Source organism: Carcharodon carcharias, chromosome 30 (genome assembly GCF_017639515.1).
Source record: "Carcharodon carcharias isolate sCarCar2 chromosome 30, sCarCar2.pri, whole genome shotgun sequence".
Lineage (NCBI taxonomy): Eukaryota > Metazoa > Chordata > Chondrichthyes > Lamniformes > Lamnidae > Carcharodon > Carcharodon carcharias.
The window spans coordinates 17,260,947-17,284,923 of NC_054496.1; the positions used below are offsets into that span (position 1 = coordinate 17,260,947).

At 43.7% G+C, this 23,977-nt stretch overlaps 1 protein-coding gene and 1 long non-coding RNA gene across 3 annotated transcripts in view; one reads left to right on the forward strand and one right to left on the reverse strand.

Moving 5' to 3' along the window:
- LOC121271299 (phospholipid phosphatase 3-like) overlaps nt 1-23,977 on the reverse strand; it is a 106,974-nt gene that overhangs the window by 36,977 nt on the left and 46,020 nt on the right. For both annotated transcript variants that reach the window (XM_041177189.1, XM_041177188.1), the window contains exons 3-5: nt 19,424-19,704; nt 18,339-18,396; nt 5,517-5,693 (exon numbers count right to left, since the gene is read on the reverse strand). In XM_041177189.1, the coding sequence (XP_041033123.1) occupies nt 5,517-5,693; nt 18,339-18,396; nt 19,424-19,704 (516 nt within the window). The remainder of the gene's footprint in view (nt 1-5,516; nt 5,694-18,338; nt 18,397-19,423; nt 19,705-23,977) is intronic.
- LOC121271300 lies at nt 20,685-23,698 on the forward strand. The gene is made up of 3 exons (XR_005941701.1): nt 20,685-20,845; nt 21,473-21,705; nt 23,654-23,698. It is a non-coding gene; the product is annotated as an uncharacterized LOC121271300 (long non-coding RNA).

Consider the following 23,977-nt stretch of genomic DNA (forward strand, 5'->3'; position numbering starts at 1 on the left):
TTTGCAATAAACCACGACATTTAATTTGCCTTCCTAATCACTCGTGGTACCTGCATACTAACTTTTTTTGTGATTCTTGAACTAGGACACCCAGATCCCTCTGTAGCTCAGAGTTCTGCAATCCCTCCCTATTTAAATAATACGCTGCTTTTCTATCCTTCCTGCCAAAGTGGACACATTCACATTTTCCCACATTATACTCCATCTGCCAAATTTCTGCCCACTGACTTAACTTATCTCTGTCTCTTTGCAAACTCCTTATGTCCTCTTCACAATTTACTTTCCTAACTATCTTGGGTCATCAGCAATTTTAACAGCCACACATTCGATCCAGTCATCCAAGTCATATTTCCACCCGCAATCCATCTTTCTCTTACTGCTACCGAAACTGGGAACAATGTTTTGTAAACTCAATTCTTGACTTATCCAATGCCCTCCTTGTTGTACTGTCCTCCACATCAGTATGTTTACAAATCTTCAATTCCGTCTACTGAGAAAGCCACACTACCACACTAGTTTCTGTGTTCCCAGTGTGAAGCACACTCCCCCATAGAGACATGACCCACTTACCCAAGTTCAAAGAGCTTGAGTGCATATTGGCAAAACTAAGGCTTTGGGATCTAACGTATGCACAGGATTACTTATTGCTAGAGTTTCACCAGTTTACTCGAGATGCTTCCCACGTTTGCCCAGTTAGCACCTCACTATCTGTCAGAGCACTTGCTTGTAGAACTAGTAGGAATTCAATGGCATCCGCGAGAAAGCCATTTTTCTGGGTTTACTTTTTCCACAGGAGTCATGGAGTCAGAAGGAAGCCAATCAGCCTATCGAGTCCAGGCCACCTCTTTGTAGAGCAGTCCGGTTAGTCCCATTCCCCCACTCCATCACTGCAACCCCAGTAATATTAAACATGTTGTCCCATTCCATAACGTTCCCTCTGAACCATGCTTTTTCATACTTTCATTTTTACAGACCCCTATATTGCCACTGCTGTTCATCATAAACAGAACCTACATTGCGCAGCTGAAGACTCATGGCACAGACTAACGCACTTCAGTTTTGAAACTGTGAACTACTAAACCAGATCCCACTGGCTTTCTTTCCTCCACTACCGCTATCTTGAAGCATTGACCCCTTATGGGCTACTGGCCAGGGATGCCAGGCGCCATTCTGCACTTCAACTAACTTATTATTCATGTGCCTACCATGGCAAGCTATTCAACAATGGTGGCATTACTGAAGAGATTTATTCTATCCGCAGACAGGCCCAGATTTTCCGACCCCTCCCCCCAGGTTGGCACCATCGCGGATTGGACGGGAAAGTTCGGCGAGCTGTTGGCTTTTAACAGCTCTCTAAATGTTCCCATCCCGCCCACCGGTGTCCGGGTCGGATCCTACAAGAGTTCACTTCCCAGCAGAGGTCACTGATACCAACTACGTGGAAACCAGCGATGAGTTCCAAACCCTAGTCCAGGGGCACCGAGGCCAAATACAGCACCTCCTACCTCTGCCCTGGCACCCATCAGCTATCATCACAGACGGGGGATAGAGACTGGAACTTTCCCAGTCTGTGATATTCAACTGCTAATCTTATGAGGTTTAATCATATATCCTCTCATACAAAAGATCCACCAAGTAGACACAATATCAAGGATGCTATTAGTCTAATTTACAGACAGTGATAGATACTGAGAGCTGCATCCCAACCACTTAGGCCTCATATTGAGGTTACTTTTCAGAAAAATTAATATGGGAAGTTAAAATGTAACTGAATTATCTAAAGGTTAGTTAAAGTTTCAATTTTAATTCTATGATATTTCGAATACAAAATTACATTAAATAAAATGTTAAGCAAACATTACCAAGAGAGCCTTATGAGAGCAGCCATGTCTCTTTATTGAGCTGTACGTTGTCGGCCCTAAGCAAAGGCCTCATACCAGGGAATGCTGCGGTCTGCTACTCCCCGATAGCACAACAGATCTCTGTTGTCCTCTGGAATTGCATTGAACACACTGTTACCATGCCCAAGGTAATGTACAGCAAAACCTAGGCATTGCAACAGAGTGAAAATCAGAGTTTGTTCAAGCTGTAGAGGAATTGAAGCTGCAAACCCTGTCAATTCATTTCAATGCAGATAGACACAGTCTCTGTTCCACAAAGCAAGTGTGATGAAAACATCCTGAATTCTGCACTGCTCAACAGCAATGCTGGCCTGGAATCCATATACTTTACAGATCTTTGACCCAATTAAACAACACACGTGAAAATATTGGCTTGCTCCAAATTTTTGCAAAAGAATTCATAGCTTTTTTGTCAACAACACTTGGAGAATGGATTATTCTCACATGACCCACTGAACACAAATATTATCATTCATGTTGTGCTGAAACAAATTGACACCTTTTCTTCGTATTATCCTGACATTGTGGGCAGGATTTTTATGGGCTGGGTGAGGTGGGTGGGTGCGTAATTTCAAGCCACTGGCCAGTGTGCTGGCTTTCTGGCACCATCCCTGCTCCTGAGCCATTTTGGGGAAGGCCGGATTGGGAGAAGAAGGGCTACCTGCCCATAAGCGGTGACAAGTAGCTAGTCAAGGTTAACAAGCCCATTATCAGAGCCTAACTGGAATTTTCCATCCAGCCTGAGGGTCCCCCACTCCCCCAATCAGCCCCCTTCCCCCACACCCCCAACCCCTGACAACGCCACGAGGCAGGCTTCGAACCCTTCTTCAACTACCTTGCCTCCTGCATACTGGTCTGGCAGCTGTGGCCATTTTTTACTTCAATTGTTTTGGAAGTTGCTGGGAAGGTGCCTCAAGACACCCTCTCTTCCCCCTTACCTGCAACAGCAGGCTGCAGCTCCTTCTGGGCTGGAGGGCCTCCTATTGACCCTTCAGTTTTGAGAGCTTGTCCATCATCCTTAATTGGACAATAAGCACGACCTCTGGCCACTGATTGGGAAATCTAGACAAAATCAATGCTGGATGACTCTTCCTGGCACAGTACATGGTCGTGACCTGCATTTGACCCAGATGTCAGTGTCCCAGCTAAAAGACCCGAAATCCTGCCGAGGCGGTTTGCCTTGAAACGATGCTTTTCTTTGTTACCATAAATCTTAGCTTTCCAATCCCATCTGTCTTCTGGACGATTGAGCAGCAATGACCATTATGGCAGCCAGCAGTGCAATGACAGAGCATTAGAGTTTTAAACTACATGGCTAGAAGTCAGGATAACAGCTTTAATTATAGTTCAAATTTTTCTACCCTTTTTTAAGTGTATTTTGCAGTCATCAATCATTGGATGAAGCACAGGAAATACTATCTTGGGGCAAGAAACTTCAGACCATGAGCTCTCTCCTCCATCCTCACCCCCTTTTTTCCATTTACATTTTCTAATTTTTATTTTTTCAGTTCACTTTTTAATTTTTATCCACTTATTTTTATTTTCATTTTTATTCATTGTTTTATCCCTACCTTTTATCCTATTTTGAATCTTTTTTCCCACCACCGTCCCCTTCCCCCACCCCACTTGTTCATGTTGTTCTTTCCAGAGTGCTTACCCTTATCCTGCTATTATCACATTCTGCTTTCTGATCTTAATGCCACTATCAGCACCTCCTTTAGCCTGTACCACTACCAATAACCTTTGTCCTTTTGTCCACAACATCTGTCAATCTCTCCTTTGCCCCCACCTATTGCTGGCCTCCTATCCAGCTTCACCTGCTCCACCCGGTTTAAACAGTATACATTTCATCACATTTTTACTTCTTTACCTCTGAAGAAGGGTCATATGGGCTTGAAACATTAACTCTTTTTTTTCTCTCCACAGATGCAGTTAGACCTGCTGAGTGTTTCCAGCATTTTCTGTTTCTGTTTCAGATTTCCAGTATCTGCAGTATTTTGCTTTTAAATAAGAGGACATCTGTCTTGACCAACCATAGAATGTCAAATGATAGTGGTCCTTAACCCACCAAGTTAAATCCTGAGTGGATACATCAGTGAATGAACCCATCACATGGGAATGTCTAAGTTTTCATTTTATTCCTTCTTCCAACCTGAAGGGATACTGCAAATTACAATTGACCTTAGCACCCTGGGAAATGGAGAAAAGACACACCAGGGCCCTTGCTCTTGACTTAGTGTGTGTGTATGTGATCTTAACTGATGATGGAATTAGTCTTGGTTGTGATATCCCTCAATGGTTCTCACTCGCTGTGTATGTTAAAAATAGCTTCTTGGCCAAGGCACTGGAGGCTGATTGGTGAACCTGGTGGGAACTCTTCTTTAAAGGGGAGCCCATCTTCCCATGCACTAATTAATTCCCCTTGCGTCTGTTGTATAACGGGGACGACTTGTTTAGGGAGACATTTTCACTGCCAATTCGAACAGGTTCAGGCTTTTCTCTGAGGCCACAGCTAGTTTCCACTGATTGCAGCAATCCAATTTCCAAATCAGACAGGGCAATGCAACAAGGTCAAGTAAGGTTCGCTGTGAAGCATAATATCCCTATAGTCGAAAGGAGTTATTCGTAATTGGAAACTATGAGGTTTAGGCTCTGCAAAGAATTGAGTCATTGTTATGCAATTGTCAAGTGACAAGCCTTTTAATTTCAGGCTATGGTATCTACACTTATTGGAATGTGCTAAATGTCAGCATACCCTTAATTATAATATCAACGTGCTCATAGCAGCTCTCTCCACATTTTTACCACATAGACATTTGAGAGATATTTTTGCTTTACTGAAAACTTTTATAACCCAATGAATGGTGTGCTCTCTTATCCCAATATTTTGTCTTTGGCCAAAAAGAAAATGGGTAACAAAAAATGTCTTGTTGTCTTTGTGGTTGGAAGAGAGTCTGAGTGTAAGAGTACGTCTGAATCCCCAGGTGAGTGAAAGTGTCTTAATCTCGGTGAGAGAAAGTCTGTGTGCGTGCCAGTATCTGTGTGCGTATAAATCCGTGTATGAGACTGAATCTGAGAACGTGTGTCTATCGCTGATTGTGTCTGGGCTTGAATGTGGCTGTGCATCAATGCCTTTATCATGCTCACCCCTTGTTCTGCTTCTGCTAAACCCAGACTGGGCAGGGCTGGGGTTCAGTTTTGAGATTTTTAAAGTTTGAACAAATCATCTGACCCTAACTTACCCATTTATGGGGCTGAGATTCAGCCCAAACATTGAAGCCTAAGGCTGGAATTTTCCAGTCCCCCGCCCCCATTTGAGGTTTCCCCACGGCGAGGCCAGCGAGCCACTGAAATCTCCGTTCACAGCGGGATCGGAAGAGCCCACTGGCGTGAGGGGGCTGGGAAATGCCAGCCTGAGAGTCAATGTAATGACTGCCAGCAATGCATTAAATCATAAGTGGTATCATGAGTGATCTGGCTCTTGTCTTCACTGAATTTCCATCACGACTCACTGAATACCAACTGGTAGAAAGAATCTGGGGTAATACTTTCCTCTCCTGAGCCCTCCTGCCAATTTAACTGATTATAATTAGAAAAAGAAATGAAACAACTTACGATCCAATAGGCGATTAATGCTCCCTGCAGTAATCCCACCAGGACATCTGTCGGATGGTGCCTATAGTCGGACACACGAGAGAGTCCGGTGTAAAATGCCATCATGATTAACAGTGACTGGAGAAGTGGTCTCAGCAATCGTGCCCCCTTCCAGGTAAACCGAGCTTCCAGATAAAACTGCAAAAGAAAAGGCATTTTTAAAGTCAACCTTCACCATTGCAATGTTCCCTGTAATGATGGCAGACTGTTTAGTGGTGTGTGTTTTCTTTTTCACTGTTGAGACCCACTAGGTATACTGATACAGGGATCCCCCTGTAAAGGTTAATCTATCCCCAGGGACCATTTACAAATATTAACACACTTCCAGGGATCAGCGACACATTCCGCAGATTCTCTTGTCAATACGACTGCACTTCCAGGGACTGTCCACAAATATTAACACACACCCCTGTAAATCCTGATATTTTGACAGAGGATTTCTACAAATGCTGAAACACACTTAGGGGTGCCTGGCATATATTAAAACTCTCTGGGGGTTCCCTGCAAGTAGTAAAACTCTCCTATGGACCTTGAGTAAATATTAAAGCATTTCTGTAGAACTTGTGGCAGGGCCGGGGGCAGGGGTCCTCCTACAATTACCGACACATTCATGGGGACCTTCTGCAATCACTGGGATCTAGGGGCCTCCTACAAACACTGACAGTGTCAGAGTCTCCAATCCTAGCTTACAAAAGACACATCAGATAAGCAGTGCATACTTTTTCCCTCCATATTAAATAACGCACTACTATAGATAAACAAATACAGAATATATACATATACAAAACACACACACGCAGTATTCACGAGATACTGCTTGCAAGCTTGAAGACTGATGGATCTGCAGGGGATCCTTTGTGTTTTCTCTGGGGTGGGAGGACCCTAGTTTTGAAAGCACATAGTTTAGAGTGATGCAGCAGCTGGCACAATGTCATTGACACTCGCAAACAAGAACTCTCTATAAGGAAATATGCAGTTTTGTTATGGTAGGAGGATTTGAACCTATAAATCAGAAATCCTGCCTTAAGCCTCCTAAATATTTTTTTAAAAAAAGAACAGTTTCTTCTCTCCAACTATCCTCACACTGCGTATTAGTCCTTGGCCAGGGTTGAATTCTGGAGATGTCAGGATGGACGAGTGCTCCAAGTTTTGTTTGATTCCCTTTAGGAATCAGGCTGTATTCATACAGAACCTTCCTACAGGGGATATCTGATAGGATAAAGAGCTCGCGCTCTGCCTCAGTCTCCTTAGACTGAGAGAGTGTCAGCCTTAGATTATCTGCACAAATCCTACACTGGGCTCAGACATTTGAGTGCCAGAGTTGCCATGCTCCAGATGAAATATTACATTGAGGCTCTATTTACTTATCCCAGTGGAAACTCAGCTTCTCGCGATAATGACTTTCACAGATCTCCTGGCTGAGATTCCTCCCTCAACCAGAAACACACAAAAGAAACATTTATGGCATCTCATTGTGAGCAAAATGGCTGCTGTACTTTTAAAGCAGCTGACTACATTTGAAGCAATGGGCGATGAGATGATGCAGGTCCTATTTCTTTCTAAGGTAGACCTTTAAATTTATGTTCTCCCTATATCTTCCATCGCCGTTAAAATGTATCTTTTAGTTGCCTTTTCCAGTAGCTCACTTGCTGGAATTCCATCCTCTTTTCCAGTGCTGGAAATATTGTATCGCTAACTGTTTATAATGTATTATTACTTCCCTGGACTTAACATCCTAGAATTCCAAGCAGCAAGCCACTTATTTAAATAAGTGATCCTTGGCATTCCGATTGGAAAGTCCAGGTCAACATCTAAAACCACAACATGTCCCATATACACTGATCAGAAAGTTTGAAAAAAATTAGGAAACAAATATGTAACTTGAATAGAAGATGGTACAATATTAGGGATAAATAAATTCCTACGAAATCCTCTGCTATTTTAACAATGCCACTGATTTTGGGTAAATATCAGGCAACACGAGTACAAACCAAGAAACAATCTTGATAGAGTTTAGATTTACTTTGGATTTACTTTGTACAAACAAAAATTTCTCCTCTCGTTTTTTTAGTCTCTGCTTTCCCTCTGTTCACCCACCACAACAGATTGAATGTCTGTTCAATCACACAGACATTCCACAGCGGGTTCCAGATAACTCCTCTGCGATAAACTGTCCGTGACATGCAAGTCCCTTGTCAGTATCGTGTCCTCAGATAACCAGAAAAGCCTGCTTTCCACTGATCACTCACTTACAATTACCACTCAGAACACCTTCACCACCACATGCCTCCCAGAGACTAAAAGGTCATGCTGAAATAACTCAGGGGAATCTTAAACATTTTTAACCCAGTGACCTGAGTTTTAGACGTGCAGATGTAAGCAGATGGATTCAGAGACTAGGGAAATGCAGGGCATAATTTAATTCAGGCGATGTGGTCAGCGAGAGTCCTGTGTTGACTCCTTTGAGGAAGGCCCATTGTGTTAAGCGGCTATAGGATCAAGGACCCCAGGGAGGGTGGAAATCCCACATTCCCCCTCTCCCAAGAGCTGACGACCATTCACAGGCCAACAGCTCCTCACCTCTGTCAGCGCCAGCGGGAGTGGTGGTAGCCACTGGCAATGCACTCACCAGGGACCCAGGCCAGAGGTGAGTGAGGGCAGGATGGGGGTCAAGAGGTGAGGGTCGCAGGAGGGGGTGGGGGCGGAGCGGGTGGAAGAGAGGGCAGGGTAGGGGTGGCTCTTGTTTCCCAAGGCTGAGTCCTGACCACGCACTGAGTGCCTGTCAAGTGACCCTTCACCCCCGCCCCACCCACCCTGACAGCCTGCAAGCAAACAGGGCGTCCTGCAAGGTGACTGCCCAGCCCGCTGCTAGGTGAATACAAGCGGCGAGAGAGTGAGGTCCTTAAATGGGCATTAATTTCCCACTTAAGGGCCTCAATTGGTGGCAGGATGAGCCCACCCGCCATGTATCTAATTAGTGCAGAGGCAGGAAAATGGCAGGGTCCCCACTGCAACCATCTCTCGCACCCACCCCTCCCCCCGACTCCAAACCCGTCTTGGGGGAAGGGCATTAAATTTCCCTGCAGTATAACAACTATTGATGGGACGACAGTAATAATTTCAAAATGTATCATCATTTATATATCAAAATACATGCATCATCTTTATACAGTGAGCAGGGAAATGTTCTTGCTGAAATATGTTTGATTCTCTCATTTGCAGAAATGCTAAACTTTTCTGAGTTCAAAAGTAGGAAATTTTCATTAGTGGAATTTTAAAATCCTGGTTCACCTGGTGCTGTGGGGATTTTTTTTGGTGGGAAATTACTCATGCCTGGGGCCTGAGGGGTAGGTTACTGTTTACAGATACATCGTATCTCCATATAAAGTAGATGGAGGTCAGGGTTAAGTATTATACCCCCCTCTCACACTTTCAACCAGGATAGGTCAGAATTTTCACAATCCCATTTTCCTCAAATATACGGAACAGTGTTAGTTTTCCCACAAAGGAAATTGTCTCTTAACTGGCCTTCCATCTCTGGCTCTGTACACATCCAAAACTCTGTCTGTATCCCATCCTGCAAAGTCCCACACACCCATCACACATACACTTGCTAGCCTACAATATTAAGAATAAATAAATTGGTACAAAATTCCTCGGCTATTTTCATGAAGCCAGTCGATCCAGGGTAATGATCTCACAGTAAGAGAGGAAGCCAAAAAAGAAAGGGCAAATTATACTTGGTCTGTGGAAGAAATAGTCTGGACAGATTGAATCCCCAGACACCCTGGATTGAAAAAGTGCTAGCATTACTCTAGCGTGAGCCTCAAAACATTAGAGTGCTTGAGTGAGAGTCAGAGTCAATACAGGTAATAAATCGAGACCCCATTTGCCTTCCCAGAGATACTGAACATTTCAAGACAATGAGTTTATCAGATCTCCTGACTGAGGCACCACCTTAAACCAGTAACACAAAGAAAAAACATTTGTGGCATCTTGCTACATGCAAAACGGCTGCTGCACTTCAGAGTAGCTGTCGGTATGTGTAACACTGAGCAGCAATTCATTTTTAGCTCCTTAAAGTATTCCAATTTAAAACTCTTTTGCTTGTGACAGTGGCAGGTGTACTGGGTTGGGGGGGGGGGGGCGCTAAGGTCAGCGAGAAAGGAGGTTAGGGATGTTAGTTACTCATTAGCAGACAAGGACAGGGGCCTCAGTGACCCCCGAGAGAATGTCATAAGAGGCACAGCGAGCAGCTGTGGGCTTATCCAAGTCGGATTCCAACCTAGAATAGGAGCTGGAGAATAGGACAGCAGAGGAGGCGTGATGGGTTGGAATTGGGATTAATGAGGGAATAAGAGGGAAATAGAAGGGGAGGGGGTGGCAGGCCGCAGAGGAAGAAATGGAGGGTCTGACAGAGGCTGAGAAAAGAAAAAGGGAGGTAGAAAGTAACAAAATAAAAACAGAAAATGTTGGAAATATTCAGCAGATCTGGCAGCATCTGTGGAGAGAAAAAACCAGGGTTAAGGTTTCAGGATGTGATCTTTCACTGCAACTGACAAAGTCCTGAAACATTCATTCTGATTTTCTCCCCACAGATGCTGGCTGACCTGCTATTTCCAGCATTTTCTGATATTATTGCAGATTTCCAGCGTCTATGGCATTTTGCTTTCATGGTAGAAGTAATGAGCCCAGGACTGGAGCAGTTGCCAAAATGTGCAAACAAACGGTCCCAGAGAGAATTCCATTCACAGGAGAGAGGGGAAAGGTCAGGGTAAAGACAAGGACCAATTAGTGACACGTCCAGAGAGCCAGGCAAGGGTGCAAGGTAAAACATTGGTTAACAGAGCAGAAGAGGGACATGGTCTGAACTACATAGAAATAAGGCGGACACATGATCAGAGGCAGCAGTAAGAGCTTGAGCTGGTTCAGCTCTGTCTAGCAAAGGATAACGGCGAAGTTTGAAAAGATGAGCACTCAGCCGCTACAGGTACCAAATGAAAAGCAGGAAAGCAGAAATCATTTGGCAAGTAATTTAGCAGAATCTAGAGCACAGGGCAAGAACCAGATCAAAGCCTATCCAGTGACTGGAATGAAAAATTCCCAGCAGGGTCCCAGAAAACCAAACCCATAGAAGCAAATCAGTTACTGGAATCGAGGCAGAGAATGTAGCCTCAGCAAAAAGCAACAGTGAATGTCACAGGAAAGCCGTAGAAATGGTGGAGGAATGGATTTCAGCCCAACAGGTGACCAGTGTGTGCGCCCAGGATCCAACGCTGCATCACAATTTAACCATAACAGTTTGCAATTTTTGCCTACAATAGGGGTCGTTCAGTCTGAGGTCAGGTCTCTCCTCCTGCAAATCCAGCATCACAGGATGTCGAATTCTGGCACTAGAGAACAGTACGTGATCTACACCAAACTTGGACGACACTTGGAAGTCCTGTCATACCAGCCCCACCCTCACAACAGCTTCTAAAGAGATGAATTTTTTTAGTGCTGAGAAGCTCTAGTGTGAAGGTAGAAATAGCCTGAAGAGTTAGTGTTTTGTTTGGAAAGGGAAGCACCGCTCTATTTAAAGGGGAACTCTATCCTATTTAAAAAGCGACAAACGTCAACAGCTTCCTCATAAACACAATTTTCTATCAAGTATTCAGATGGGTGTGTCTGTGCACCATGGCAAAGTTCAACCTGAAGCATTGTCATTTTGCTTCATGAGAGGGGGTGGCGACAATTTGTCGTCTTCCTGCTTGCTTAATTGCTTCAGGTTTCCCACCGACAACTTCCCTAGTGAGACACACTGTGCCAAATACTCAACTACACAGTATTGTCCTGCGATCGGTTTCGGAGCTCAGCTATGTGCAACACAATGCTGAGTGGAGCAGCGCAAAAAATGAAATCAAGGAGAAAAGAGGCCAGAATGTCGCCACCTAAAGATGTCAGAAGGTCTTGCACTGGTTTCATATCTTAGCCCAGAATATGAGCACCAATCCGCGTTTGTGCCAATGTTGGTTCCAATTTGTTCAAAATGTGGAAGCTTTGCATTTAAACCACTGATGTTATGTTGAGTTTTCTACATCATATCTGACACCAGACACCCACCCCAGCCCCCACCCTTTGCTTCCTCCATGCTTTCTTTTTTTTGCTTGGTTTCCTGGCAGGAAATTGTAAGTTTCCACAGGAAGAACCAGTCAATATCAAAATTCAGTTTTTCCCAAATGTGTCCGGATTCCTGGCTTTCCAATGGATTTCGAGTTCAGTCAGGTTTTCTGCTCTTCTCCAGCAGACACTAACTTTTTGGGGTAACTAAATGTTTTGAAGTGCAGTCACTGCTATAATGTGGGGAAATGTAGCTGCTAACGTGCCGGCAGCAAGTGTAGCTGCTAACGTGCCCGCAGTAAATGAAGCCGCTAATGTGCCGGCAGCAAAGTCCAACAAACAGCAGTGAGATCAATGACCAAATAACCTGTTTTGTTTTGTGATGAAGGTTCAGGGATACAGAACCATAGGGCGGAATTCTACAGCCCCTCCTGCCAGTGGGATCTTCCGGTCCTGCAACGACAGGGCCGTAAAATTCCGCCCTTGGAGCCAAGGGAAGCTTAAAGCACAGAAAGAGCCCACTTGGCCAGCCGAATCCCACCGAGCCACCCAGCCTAATCCCACTTCCCAGCATTTGGTCCACTACGGGGACCAGGGCGACCCTGCAGATTATGGTAATTGAGGTGCATATCCAGGCACCTTTTAAATGAGTTGAGGGTTTCTGCCTCTACTGCCCTTTCAGGCAGGGAGTTCCAGACCCCCACAACCCTCTGGGGTTAAACATGTTTTCCTCATCTCCCCTCTAATCTTTCTACCAATCACTAAATCTATGCCCCTAGTCACTGACCTCTCTGCTAAAATAAATAGGCCCTTCCCATCCACTCTATCTAGGCCCCTCACAATTTTGTACATCTTGTATATATTGGCCAGCACACCAGAAGGACTACACTAATCTTCTTCAAAATGATTGGTGCGAGATCTTTTTAACATTCATCTGTAAGGGCAGAAAAGACCTAAATTAGCCTCTCCAATAGTGCAACCTTCCCTCAGTACTGCACTAAATTGTTAATGTGGATTATTAGCTCAATTCCCTAGCCTGGGACTGGAACCCACAATCTTCTAACTCGGGGATGAGCGCGCTACCCGAGTTGAAGCTTTCACCTCAACAGCATGTCTAATTCCTTTGAAGCAGCAGCAAACACAGCGAGGAGAATGTTGATACTGCTAAAATCATGCCTAGATTGCACCTAGAGCGCTGTGTACAGCTTCAAATCACATTGACACAAGGTAAGCATGGAGATGACGCAGGCACAAGCCTCAGGGCTGATGTAGTGCCAGATTTAGTGATGCAGAAAGACTGAATCATCTTGTGAGTAGAGTTAGATCCAGTTGGAAAATCTGATGTGAGGCTGTAAACCTTGACCTGGATGAGATAAAAAAGGGCCATAAAGCTTTTGCAATGAAACCCAGATTTAGTAGGATTTATTAGGGATCAGGCACTGAAAGGGTTAAATGACACAGCCTTCAGTTGGAACAGCTCCCTGTCAGATGAATTGTCTTTTGACTAAATACTGTAGGCAAGAGTAGCTAATGGCAACAAAGGTTGTAAGAAACTCTGTATTTGGATGTCCAGGGAACAAAGAGCAGTTGCTGATTAGTGGAAATTAGCTGTAGAAAGATGCAGAGAGAGAGGGAAAAGGAAGGGTATATCAGTAGGTGAATGAGGACAGGATCTTGTCGATCAGAGATTCTCAACTATTTTGCTTTTGAGACCCCCCCCCCTTTACGTGTTATAAAAATTCCACAGAACTCAGTAATACAAATATTTTCTCTGTATAAACATTAATTCTACAATTAAAATATATATATTTATGACTATTTTACTGAAGGCGCAAGTTAAATGGGACCAACACTCCTAGCATTTGAAAATACAGCACCAGCTTCCACAGCGAGTCTGAAACAAGCTTACTCGATCAGAGAGCACACTGAACGGATTTCCCGGCACCCACAACTGAGCAGAAAGTATCAATTGTTTTTTTGACATTGCTCCTTTGTCCTTGGAACACAGCAATGGAGGGATGGTGGGAACCCCAATGTGGCCCACGTTTAACAATATCCCAGCCTTCTGCCCGGTAACATTAGGCGTTCCATTGCTCCCAGCACAATCTCATCATCCTCTCACAAAATGACACACATTCTGACTGGGCAATGTTCCTGTGTCTCAACAGGGGAAGTCAGACCTTTGAACACCACCACCCCACCCCTCCTTTTTTTTTTTAAGGCTTGAAATCTTGCAGCTCCCATCCTGGTTGTGAACTCTCTTAGAAAACTACAAGGACAGCACCTGGGAATGATGAACAAGATAACGCAGAGGGAAAGTGGACAACATCACATCAATACAAAGGTAGGTCCTTTGTAAACAACTTAACTACTGTAAACTATTAATTCTCGTATCAAACAAATCATAACTATTACCACTACAGTCAGCACCAAACAATTGAACAGAGTCAGAATTAACTACACTTCTGTGCTTTTATGATGTAAAGTTCTACAGTGGGGATTTACCCAGTTTGGAGGTTTCAACAAGCTAATAGTGTACCATGCACCCTCCAAAGGCTAATGGCTCAGCATCTTGGAGGCATCAGCAGGTTTGGGGAACACTCCACTGCTGACAATAGATCAGTGTCTGATAAAAAAATCATCAAAAAGGACAGGTTATGCAGCACATGGAACTTTTAGTCAATTCTTTCCTGTGAGATGAATAACTTGTAAATAGGATTGACTGGAACAGATTGGAGGCTGCAAGCAGACAGGAAGTGGGGAGAGTAAAGACAAATGTTTCTGTATTGCATCACTGTAAGGCAAGTTCGTCAGGGTGCGTGGGTGTAAGAAGAGTGCTAAAGTTGAAGTGGAACATTATATTAATCAGAATCATATCAAGTGGCAGTCTCCTGTACTGAACATCATGAAGCACAATATGTGTTGCTTTCCAGGTTTCACTACCCTGCACAGCAGCTGACTCACTGGCCTCAGTAATTTTCGACTGCATTAAACAGGAACAAACAAATGTGTAATGCCCATGTGTGTAATTTATGCTCCATGCTTTGTATACTATTAGTCACACATAGTGAGAGCCACCTCTCTCATCTCCTTTCAAGCCTACTTTATTTATTTGGACACTTTTGGTCATTCGCCCTTATATCTCCTTATGAGGCTGAGTGTCAAATATTGCTTTATAACACTTCTGCAAAGTTGGGACGTTTTATTACATTAAAAGCAACGGGAACAGTAACATAGCAGTAATGTTACAATGTTACTGGACTAGTAATCCAGAGACCTGGACTAATGCTCCTCAGACATGAGTTCAAATCCCACCACGGTAGTAATTAGTAAATCTGGAAAAAAAACACTAGTCTTGGGAAAAGTGATCACAAAACTTCTGGATTGTCGTAAAAGCCCATCTGATCCACTAATAGTCATCAGATGAGGAAATCTACCATCCTTACGCAACCTGGTTTACATGTGACTCCAGACCTACAGCAATGTGTTGACTCTTAACTGCCCTCTGAAATGGCCTAGAAAAGACATTCAGTTGTATTAAACTGCAACAGCAAAGTGGCACCAGGTGGACCTACACCGCCTGGACTGCAGTGGTTCAAGAATGCAGCTTCCTCTGGGGCAATGATGGTGGGGGAACAAATGCTGGCCTAGCCAGTGACACACACATCCTGTGAATAAACAATAAAAAAAGCGCGAGATGGTGTTTTTGTAAGTGTTTAACTCCTTGCGTGTAGATTGCTAGCAGGGTTGAAGTTGATTCTGTTTTAAGGATATTTTTTAAACGTAGTGAGTTTGTGCTTTAACTTCACCTCAAAAATGAAGGGTAGGGCATGTGACCTGGACTAAATCTTGTTTTCAGTTGTGCCCAGAACAGTCGTGTTTGTAGCACAATTTGTATTATAAGCCTTCCCCATTAGTATTTGTACGTGATGTTTCCAATATTGCTATGGGGGGGAAGGTGGAAACCTGTTGGGGCCAGTTTGGAATAGGAGCAGGGGATGGGTAACTGTACTCACCTTGGCACTCATGCCCCTTTGGGAGCACCATCTGAAATGGTGCTGCATTTAAAATGGAAAAGGAACAGCTGTCACTCGCAATGCCACCTTCACAACAATTGGACTGTGTGGGTACTCAGGCCAAAAATAGCAGTCACCTTCATCATAATATCTAGCTTCTGGTTTAAGAAAATCTCACACCAGAGAATAACACTGATTACCACACGAACTGGGCTGTGTTAGTGCACTTATACCTTGCAGCTTCCAATAGCCACTCTCCAATTATCTGCTGTCCAGCTTAAATGGACAGAACTTATTTCTGAGAAACCGTTGCATGGGACTATATGAAACCATATGACCTTTCCCCTCGCTGTTTGCAGTGTTCATCTTTACCCCTACACTGGGGCTGTTAATACTGCCTTACCCCAGGATGAGGTGATTAATCAGTTATCTCCTGCGAGCTGAGGGTTAAATGAAGCAATGGCTGTATTCAAATAGTGGCCATGAATAGATTCAGCCTCCGCTCATTCATTGGAATTGCGGCAAATGGTCCCTTGAGGTAGCACATCATAACCCTGTGAAAAGCTGCCTTTAACTTATACAACCACAGCTCCATGTGACTCCAAAACAACAGGTTCAGACAGAGCAAGAATAAAACACTTGACTGAACAAAGGGAACATTGCTTCATAACTGAGAGCCTTTTGCAGCTGAGGGTGTCTTTCCTGTGATGCAGTAAAACTCCCTTTCCATTCTTTGACAAAGACATCTTTTTTCTATTCATCTTTATGTAATATTGGAGAGAGAAAATGAGAGAGAGAGAGAGAGAGAGGGAGAGAAGGAGAATGAGAGCAGCTCTCATGCAAACCAATAATTGAGTTAGCCGCAATTTAGACTTTTCAATTCCTCTGATCCAGACTGATGTGGTTTTATGATAAGCAGCACAGTTCATTTTCATAAATAAAATAAAACGTCATTAGTTACTGCATTTATCAAAAACAGGTTTAGTGACAAAAGGACTTTTAGAATAAGATGTCCAACAAATACGTCAATTCTTCCAAAGAACAGCCCGTCTACACATCATTTCACTGTAGCCCTCAATCCCTTCTCTCTCCAGGAAAGCATCCAGTACCTTCTTGAACCCATTTATACTGTTGACTTTGATATTGCTCCCTGGTAATTTATTTCAAAAGCTTATTACATTTAAGGGAGAAATGTGTTCACATATGTCGCCTGTCAATGTACTCACTTTGCTGACAATGCAGTTTACAGCGGATATACTGTACATGATTCAGTTTTAGTCTGTGCATGCCAACACTGGTGTTGAGTGAAATCCAGGCAACATGTGGATGAAACCTGGTTAATTTTGCCTCATGAAGCTAAAGTGGAGAGAACATCTTTCAGTTAATTTTAACACTTTCGTCATGCTGCAGTGCCACCTCTACTGGAATCTTTCGACAACAGCCCTCAATGTTATAAATTGCTCAAAATAACTGATTTTTAAAATTATTCATTCATGGGATGTGGGCGTCGCTGGCTAGGCCAGCATTTATTACCCACCCCTAGTTTTCCTAATTTAGAGGGCATTTAAGAGTCAACTGCATTGCTGAGGGTTTGGAGTAATGTAGGCCCAGACCAGGTAAGGACGGCAGATTTCCTTTCCTAAATGACATTAGTGAACCAGATGGGTTTTACAACAATCGACAATCATTAGACTTTTTCATTCCAGATTTTTATTGAATTCAAATTCCACCATCTGTGTGGTGGAATTCAAACCTGGGTCCCCACAGCATTACCCTGGGTCCAGTGATAATATGACTATGTCATCGCCTCCCCTATTGGATATTAGTGTATGAAGGCTGGGCTGGCCACAGGAAGACACTAAACATTCATAAGCTAACGTCATGCATGGTTACTTCCAGGCTTATATTTAATAGTCTTCTTCCTCTTCTCCTAAGGCACCCGTTGGGATAAAGGATGACTTGCTTCCACTCTGATTTGGTGGACTTATCAGCCACCCAGAAGCCAATGCGCAATCTGCAGACTCTGCCACACAGGTTGTTTAAAGGTTCGTGCGCTCTTGTCGACACGTCGACTTTGCCTCTGCAGGTTCCTGACAAGGTCTCTCGATGTACTCAGTGCCTTCCTGGATGAGCCTTTTCTATGTTGGCCAGGCACAAGCCAGGGACACCAACAGGGAAGTCCTCTTTGAGGACATTACCTAAAGCATTTCCACTGTCCTCCTGGGGTCCTTCTGCCACGACCAAGTCCGAGTAGAGCAGTTGCTTTAAGAGGCTGGTATCAGGCTTACAAACAGCATGTTCCCCCACAACAGAGCTGGTTTTGAGTGTTTAATAAAGTGACACACTGGGAACAAACATGCACAGAGTGTTTAACCTTCTGTTGCCCTCATGGGTTTAAGGCCCATTTTAAAGCTAAGATTCTGGCATCAATGCTATGCATTCCTAGCACAATTGGAATGCTACTCAATACTAATCTAAAACTAAACAAAGCAGCTCAAAGTTTAACAGTTCTGGCAAGGAAATGGTTAAATGTATGAGCTTGCATAGTTTTATCGAAAAAATTATATTGCTTCCTCCTACTCCATGGCATGTTTCAATGATAATTTGATCAGGTTAAGACATGTTTAGGCCCTGTCTGTCCAATGGAAGATGCCCAATAGACACTTACCGCCAGATAGAGCAGGGTGTACATTGCAAAGGAGGCGTGTCCAGAGTAAAAAGATTTCCTAAAAATAAAACACAGAACTCAGAGTGAGACATTCAGGTTAAGGGCAAACACTTTGTATCAGAAAGAAAATAATTGTAAAAGAATCCGTGTCCTTTTTCTGATGCTGCTGTTTGTTTGCTCTGCAGGTTTCCATGAGTGAAACCTAATCTGACTCTCACCTGATGCCCACAAACACATCCCAAAAGAGGTCACTGGGCAGTAATGTTGGCTGCCTTTTTATTCCCCCCTTACATAGGATTTACGGCTCACAAACAGGCTATTCGGCCCAACCAGTCCATGCCGGTGTAATGCCCCACTCGATTCTCCTCCTGTAACTGCTCGTCTATATCTACCATCACAACCCTCTATTCCTTTCTCCCTCATATTTTTGTCTAGCTTCCCTTAAATGCATCGATGCTTTTGCTTCAACCACTCACTGTGGTAGCGAGTTCCACATTCATATCACTCTCTGGGGTAAAGAGGTTTCTTCTGAATTCTTTATTGGATTTCTTGCTGACTATCTTATATTGATGGCTTCTAGTTATGGTTTTCCCTCATGAGGGAAAACATTCTCTCAGTACCCGCTCTATCAAAACCCTTCATGATTTTTAACACTTCTATTAGGTCAGCCTTCGGCTCTCTTATTTCAAGAGGAAAGAGACCCAGATTTTCATCCTTTGCTGATAAAGTATACCCACATGGTATCAACTTTATAAATCTTCACCCTCCCCCTCAGCCATCAAAGCCGATTGAACACCCAATTACTCCTTCAACTGAGAACAGTAATTCCAGCTTGGATGACAGATAAAACCTGCTGATCTCTATGGTTCTATAACGACGCCAGCCAGTGTATTTAGAGCTACAGCCACCCAGCCACGATGTGCGGGCCTGACCAACTAGGCACAGAACAGCAGTGGCTGGAGAAATCATCCGCCTCATATCTTGGGCTAAGGGAGCAAAGAGGGTGTTGGGGATGGGGCCAGCGATATAGGAGAAAGAGGCATCAGTTAAAAAGCAAAAATCCAAGATCAACTGGGCTGTCCTACCGAGCTTCTGTTTCTGCTGAAAGTTTCACATTGCAAACGTACTCCTCAACATATCCTTTGGAGCAGTTAATTTTTGAGAAATCCGGTTGGCAGACATCCAAGAAGTGGGGCCTCAGCCTCCCAACAGCAACCTTCGCCAAATCGGTGAGGGACTGGCTAACTGCACAGCCAAAGAGGAAGCAGCCAACCTGCTTGTATATCACAGATACGTAGGGGTTCGAGACAAATGACTTTGTTTTCTCATTCAAGAATCGGACTCGATAGCTTTCACCAAAGGCAATCTGTGGGAGAACAAAAGAGAAAGAAAAGGAAAAAGTAAGATTTTGCAAGGCTTATTATCTTCAATTTTCCACCCCATTCCCCCACCAACTACCCTTGCATCCTTCCCCTTCTGTCATCTTACTGGGGACATGAGACAGTTCAGAATATGCAGAAGGGTGCAGTGGCTGGGGAAGGTAGTGAGGGGAGTTGGGGGTGGGGTGGGGGTGTGTTGTCATGGAACAGGGCAGTCAGAGTTTTCTGTCCCTTACCAGTTTGGACTAAAATTTGCAGAAAGTAATATGGTCAAATAAGGGAGAGTTGAACTCATGCTATCCGAATTGAAGTCCACCACGAGTATACCTTCATGAATATGAACCCTCGACTGTTGTGTATGCAAGCTATCTAAACAAGAAGCAAAATCTTAATGTGGCTGAACTTTGCCCCACGGGATTTATCTCTGACCGATCCCACAGTTCAACTTCTGTGAAACTCAAACTTGGGGCCCTGTGGCCTCATTACACATTAACAACTTAGTTATTGTAATTCAAGGACACAAAATTAGACAAGGCCCTTGTTATATGAAGGCATTTTAGGTCTGCCTTGGTAGCTGACAAGCAAGGCTTTGACACTGAAATTGTACAGTTAGTAAATATCATGATTGTATGTTAAAAGGTAGATGCCGACCTTGGTGCTGCCTTCAAATAAACATCCCTACCAAATAAAGCAAGATTCTATTTGTGTCCACACAGTGAGAAGCACATTTTAGTTGACTGATTTGACCCCATCCTTCCCAGTTGTGTTTTCCACAGATCTTTTCAAAGTCAAATTCACAGCCTCCAAGGCAGAATTGACAGCTGTGACGTCAGTGCGAGTCCAATGCCAAGATAAATTCTGTGGCATACGAATGAGCAACAGCTCCTTCTCCACATCATTAATCACACAGGGAGCAGGCAGCCTGAAATGGGGCCTGTACAGTTGACATCAAACATGTAAATAACGACAGGAATTCCTTTACAGGAACAAACTGCTGACGTAGATTTGTAGTTTATTAACCCCTTCCAGTCTGGGAACACAGCCTTTGCGCCGCTAAGCACACAGCAGGGAACGGCAAGACAACTGGATTACTTCACTGTGCAGCGCTCGGGTGTTGTTCTGTTCTAGGTAAGAGCAATGGATGTGCAGAAAATATCTTGCTTCATTAAACTTTCCAAGTCAACTGCAAGTTAGTGTTTTGGTGCAATATTCATAATATTGTCCATCCTTTCAGACCCACTTTCTAGCCCTTAGCTGATTTTGCTGCTTCATAACCCTTGTACCCTCAGTTGTGGTCTGCCCAGTTTTACGAGTCTGAATATAAAATTTTTACAGCAGTTTTATGACAATATAGATGCAAGAAAACAGCACCTGCCAGGGCAGGCCATAGTTTGAGGACTCCTTCAAAATAATATTAAAAGCCAAATATCACTACACAGATTGCCCAAGAGATTGCAACTGATTCAGCCATGATTTCTGGCAATCAACGTACAAAGTAACTCCAGGGCACCTTCTGTAACATCTTATATTATCAAAATATTTCAGACAATTAATGACTCGTGACAAATTGGCTTTATAAGGAAAAGACATGGCGACCCATATACACTAGTGCCATCCCACAAATAGCAATGTGCTGCATGGCTAGTTACTCTGTCCTTAGTGATGTTGGCTGAGAGATGGAAGCTGACTTGAATACCAGGGAAGCTTTGAATAGTGCCATGGCTTCTTTAACATCCACCTGTACCCCAAAAACAGACAGGAAAGACAGCAGCTTAACACTTCTGACAAGACAATTCCCAGTATTGGAATGCGAGCTTGGAGCTGTATGCTCAAATCCTGAAGTGGGGTTCATGACAAGAGTTGGAAAATACCTAAACGCTGACAGCTGATACCGAGGACCTTTTCTGCCGGTGACTATGAATGGGAAGAAAATGCAGCCCATGTCATATAATATGATGAACATTTTGAAATGGCAACTGCTCAACAAGGTAGGAAAATAAAAATGTCCCTTTGAGACAGATACTGGTGCAAGTGCATATTCATTCTTGTTTGTATCCAAGGTCTGGGAACAGAAAGGGTGCAACTTGGAGTTATATATTCTACAATGTATGATTCCTACTCCCCCTATGATTGGTAATATGCACTAAATCCCCAATGGTATCCCTCTTTGAATCCCTTGTGAAACGAAGGCTGAGGGGTGACCTAATGGAGGTTTCTGAAAGTATGAGAGGTTCTGATAGACAGAATGTTTCCTCTTACGGAGGAGAGCAAAACAAGGGGCCATCAAAATAAGATAGTCACCAGGAAATCCAATAGGGAATTCAGAAGAAACTTATTCACTCAAAGAGTGCTGAGAGTGTGGAGCTCACAAATAGTATCGATGCATTTAAGAGAAGGCTAGACAACCATATGAGGAAGAAGAGAATTAGAGGGTTGTGATGATCGATTTAGATGAGGAAAGATGGGAGGAGGCCCAAGTGGAGCATAAATGCCAGAATGGACAGGTGGGACTGAATGGCCTGTTTCAGTGTCTGATATCCTAAATAAACCTATGAATTAAGTGATCTAAAGTATCTCGAACAAGGGAGAATCTAACCACCAACCCATGACATTCAGTGGCATTACCACCACTGAATCCTTCACCATCAACATCGTGGGGGTTACGATTGATCAGAAACTGAACTGGGCTAGCCATATAAATACTGTGGCTACAAGAGCAGGTCAGAGGCTAGGAACCCTGTGGTGAGTGACTCACCTCCTGACTCCCCAAAGCCTGTCCACCATTAACAAGGCACAAGTCAGGAGTGTGATGAAATACTCTCCACTTTCTTGGATGAGTGCAGCTCCCACAACATTCAAGAAGCTCAACACCATCCAGGACAAAGCAGCCCTGCTTGATTGGAACCCCATCCACAAACATTCACTCCCTCCACCATCGACGCACAGTGGCAGCACTGTGTACCACTTACAAGATGCACTGCAGGAACTCACCAAGGCTCCTTAGATAGCATCTTCCAAACCCGTGACCACTACCATCTAGAATGGACAAGGATGGCAGACACATGGGAACACCACCACTTAGAATTTCCCCTCCAAGCCACTCACCATCATGATTTGGAAATATATCGCCATTCCTTCACAGTCGCTGGGTCAAAATCCTGGAGCTCCCTCCCTAACAGCACTGTGGGTGTACCTACACTGCAGGGACTGCAGCGGTTCAAGAAGGAAGCTCACCATCACCTTCTCAAGGGAAACTGAGGATGGGCAATAAACGCTGGCCCAGCCAACTACACCAACATCCCATGAAAGATTTTTTTTAAAAATCTCGATAGTTTCTTATTGACTCCAAGGCAGAATCATGGTGCAATCTGCTTTTGAATTTATATACTGATTTTGGTTTGTTATTTCAGAATAATCTCAGTTGATAGAACTTTTTGCCTTTGAGTCTGGTCTGATTGTCAGTTCAATGATGATGTCATGGTCTAGATTAAAACTCCATTGCAGTACCATGGTAGTGAGAAATGGAGTAAGGGCATTCAGTAAGGAATAGCTGCAATAGACCATTCAGGCCTTTGGGCCGGTTCCACCTATCAATATGAACTCCACCCATCCCCATGTCCCTTAATTCTAAAGGGTCCAAAAATCTATCAATCTGACCCAAAGACTCAGCAGTCACAATCCTCTGGGATAGAGAATTCCAAATATTCACAAGCCTTTTGGGGAAGAATTTTTTCCTCGTCTTGGTCTTAAAAGGCTGACTCCTTATTCCAAGACTGTTATCTCCAGCCAGGAGATACTCTCTCCCGCCAGGAGATAGTCTCTCCCAGCATTTACCTCAGCAATCCCCTTAAGAATTATATGTTTCAACAAAATCACCTTTAATTTTTCTAAATTCTATGGAATAAAGGCTAACTGTGCTCAAATCTCCCCTCATAGGACAATCCTCTTCTCCCAGGAATTCGTATAGCGAACATTTGTCGCACTCCCTCCAAGGCAAGTATATCCTTCTCCAGGTCATTGTTCCTCAAAAGAAGAAAAATATAGAGGTGCCATCTATCTGTTAATGTTGTTGCTAATGATCCCACAGCATCAGAGAATTATTCCAGTGTTCTAGCTGTTAATCATTTCCCAATCAACATTGCCAAAACAGATCAGCCTGTCATTTACTGTTTGTGGGAGCTTGCTGTGTACAAATTGACCACGGCATTTGGGCGCATAAGAGCGGCTGCACTTCATAAAGTGATTCATTGGCTGCAATGT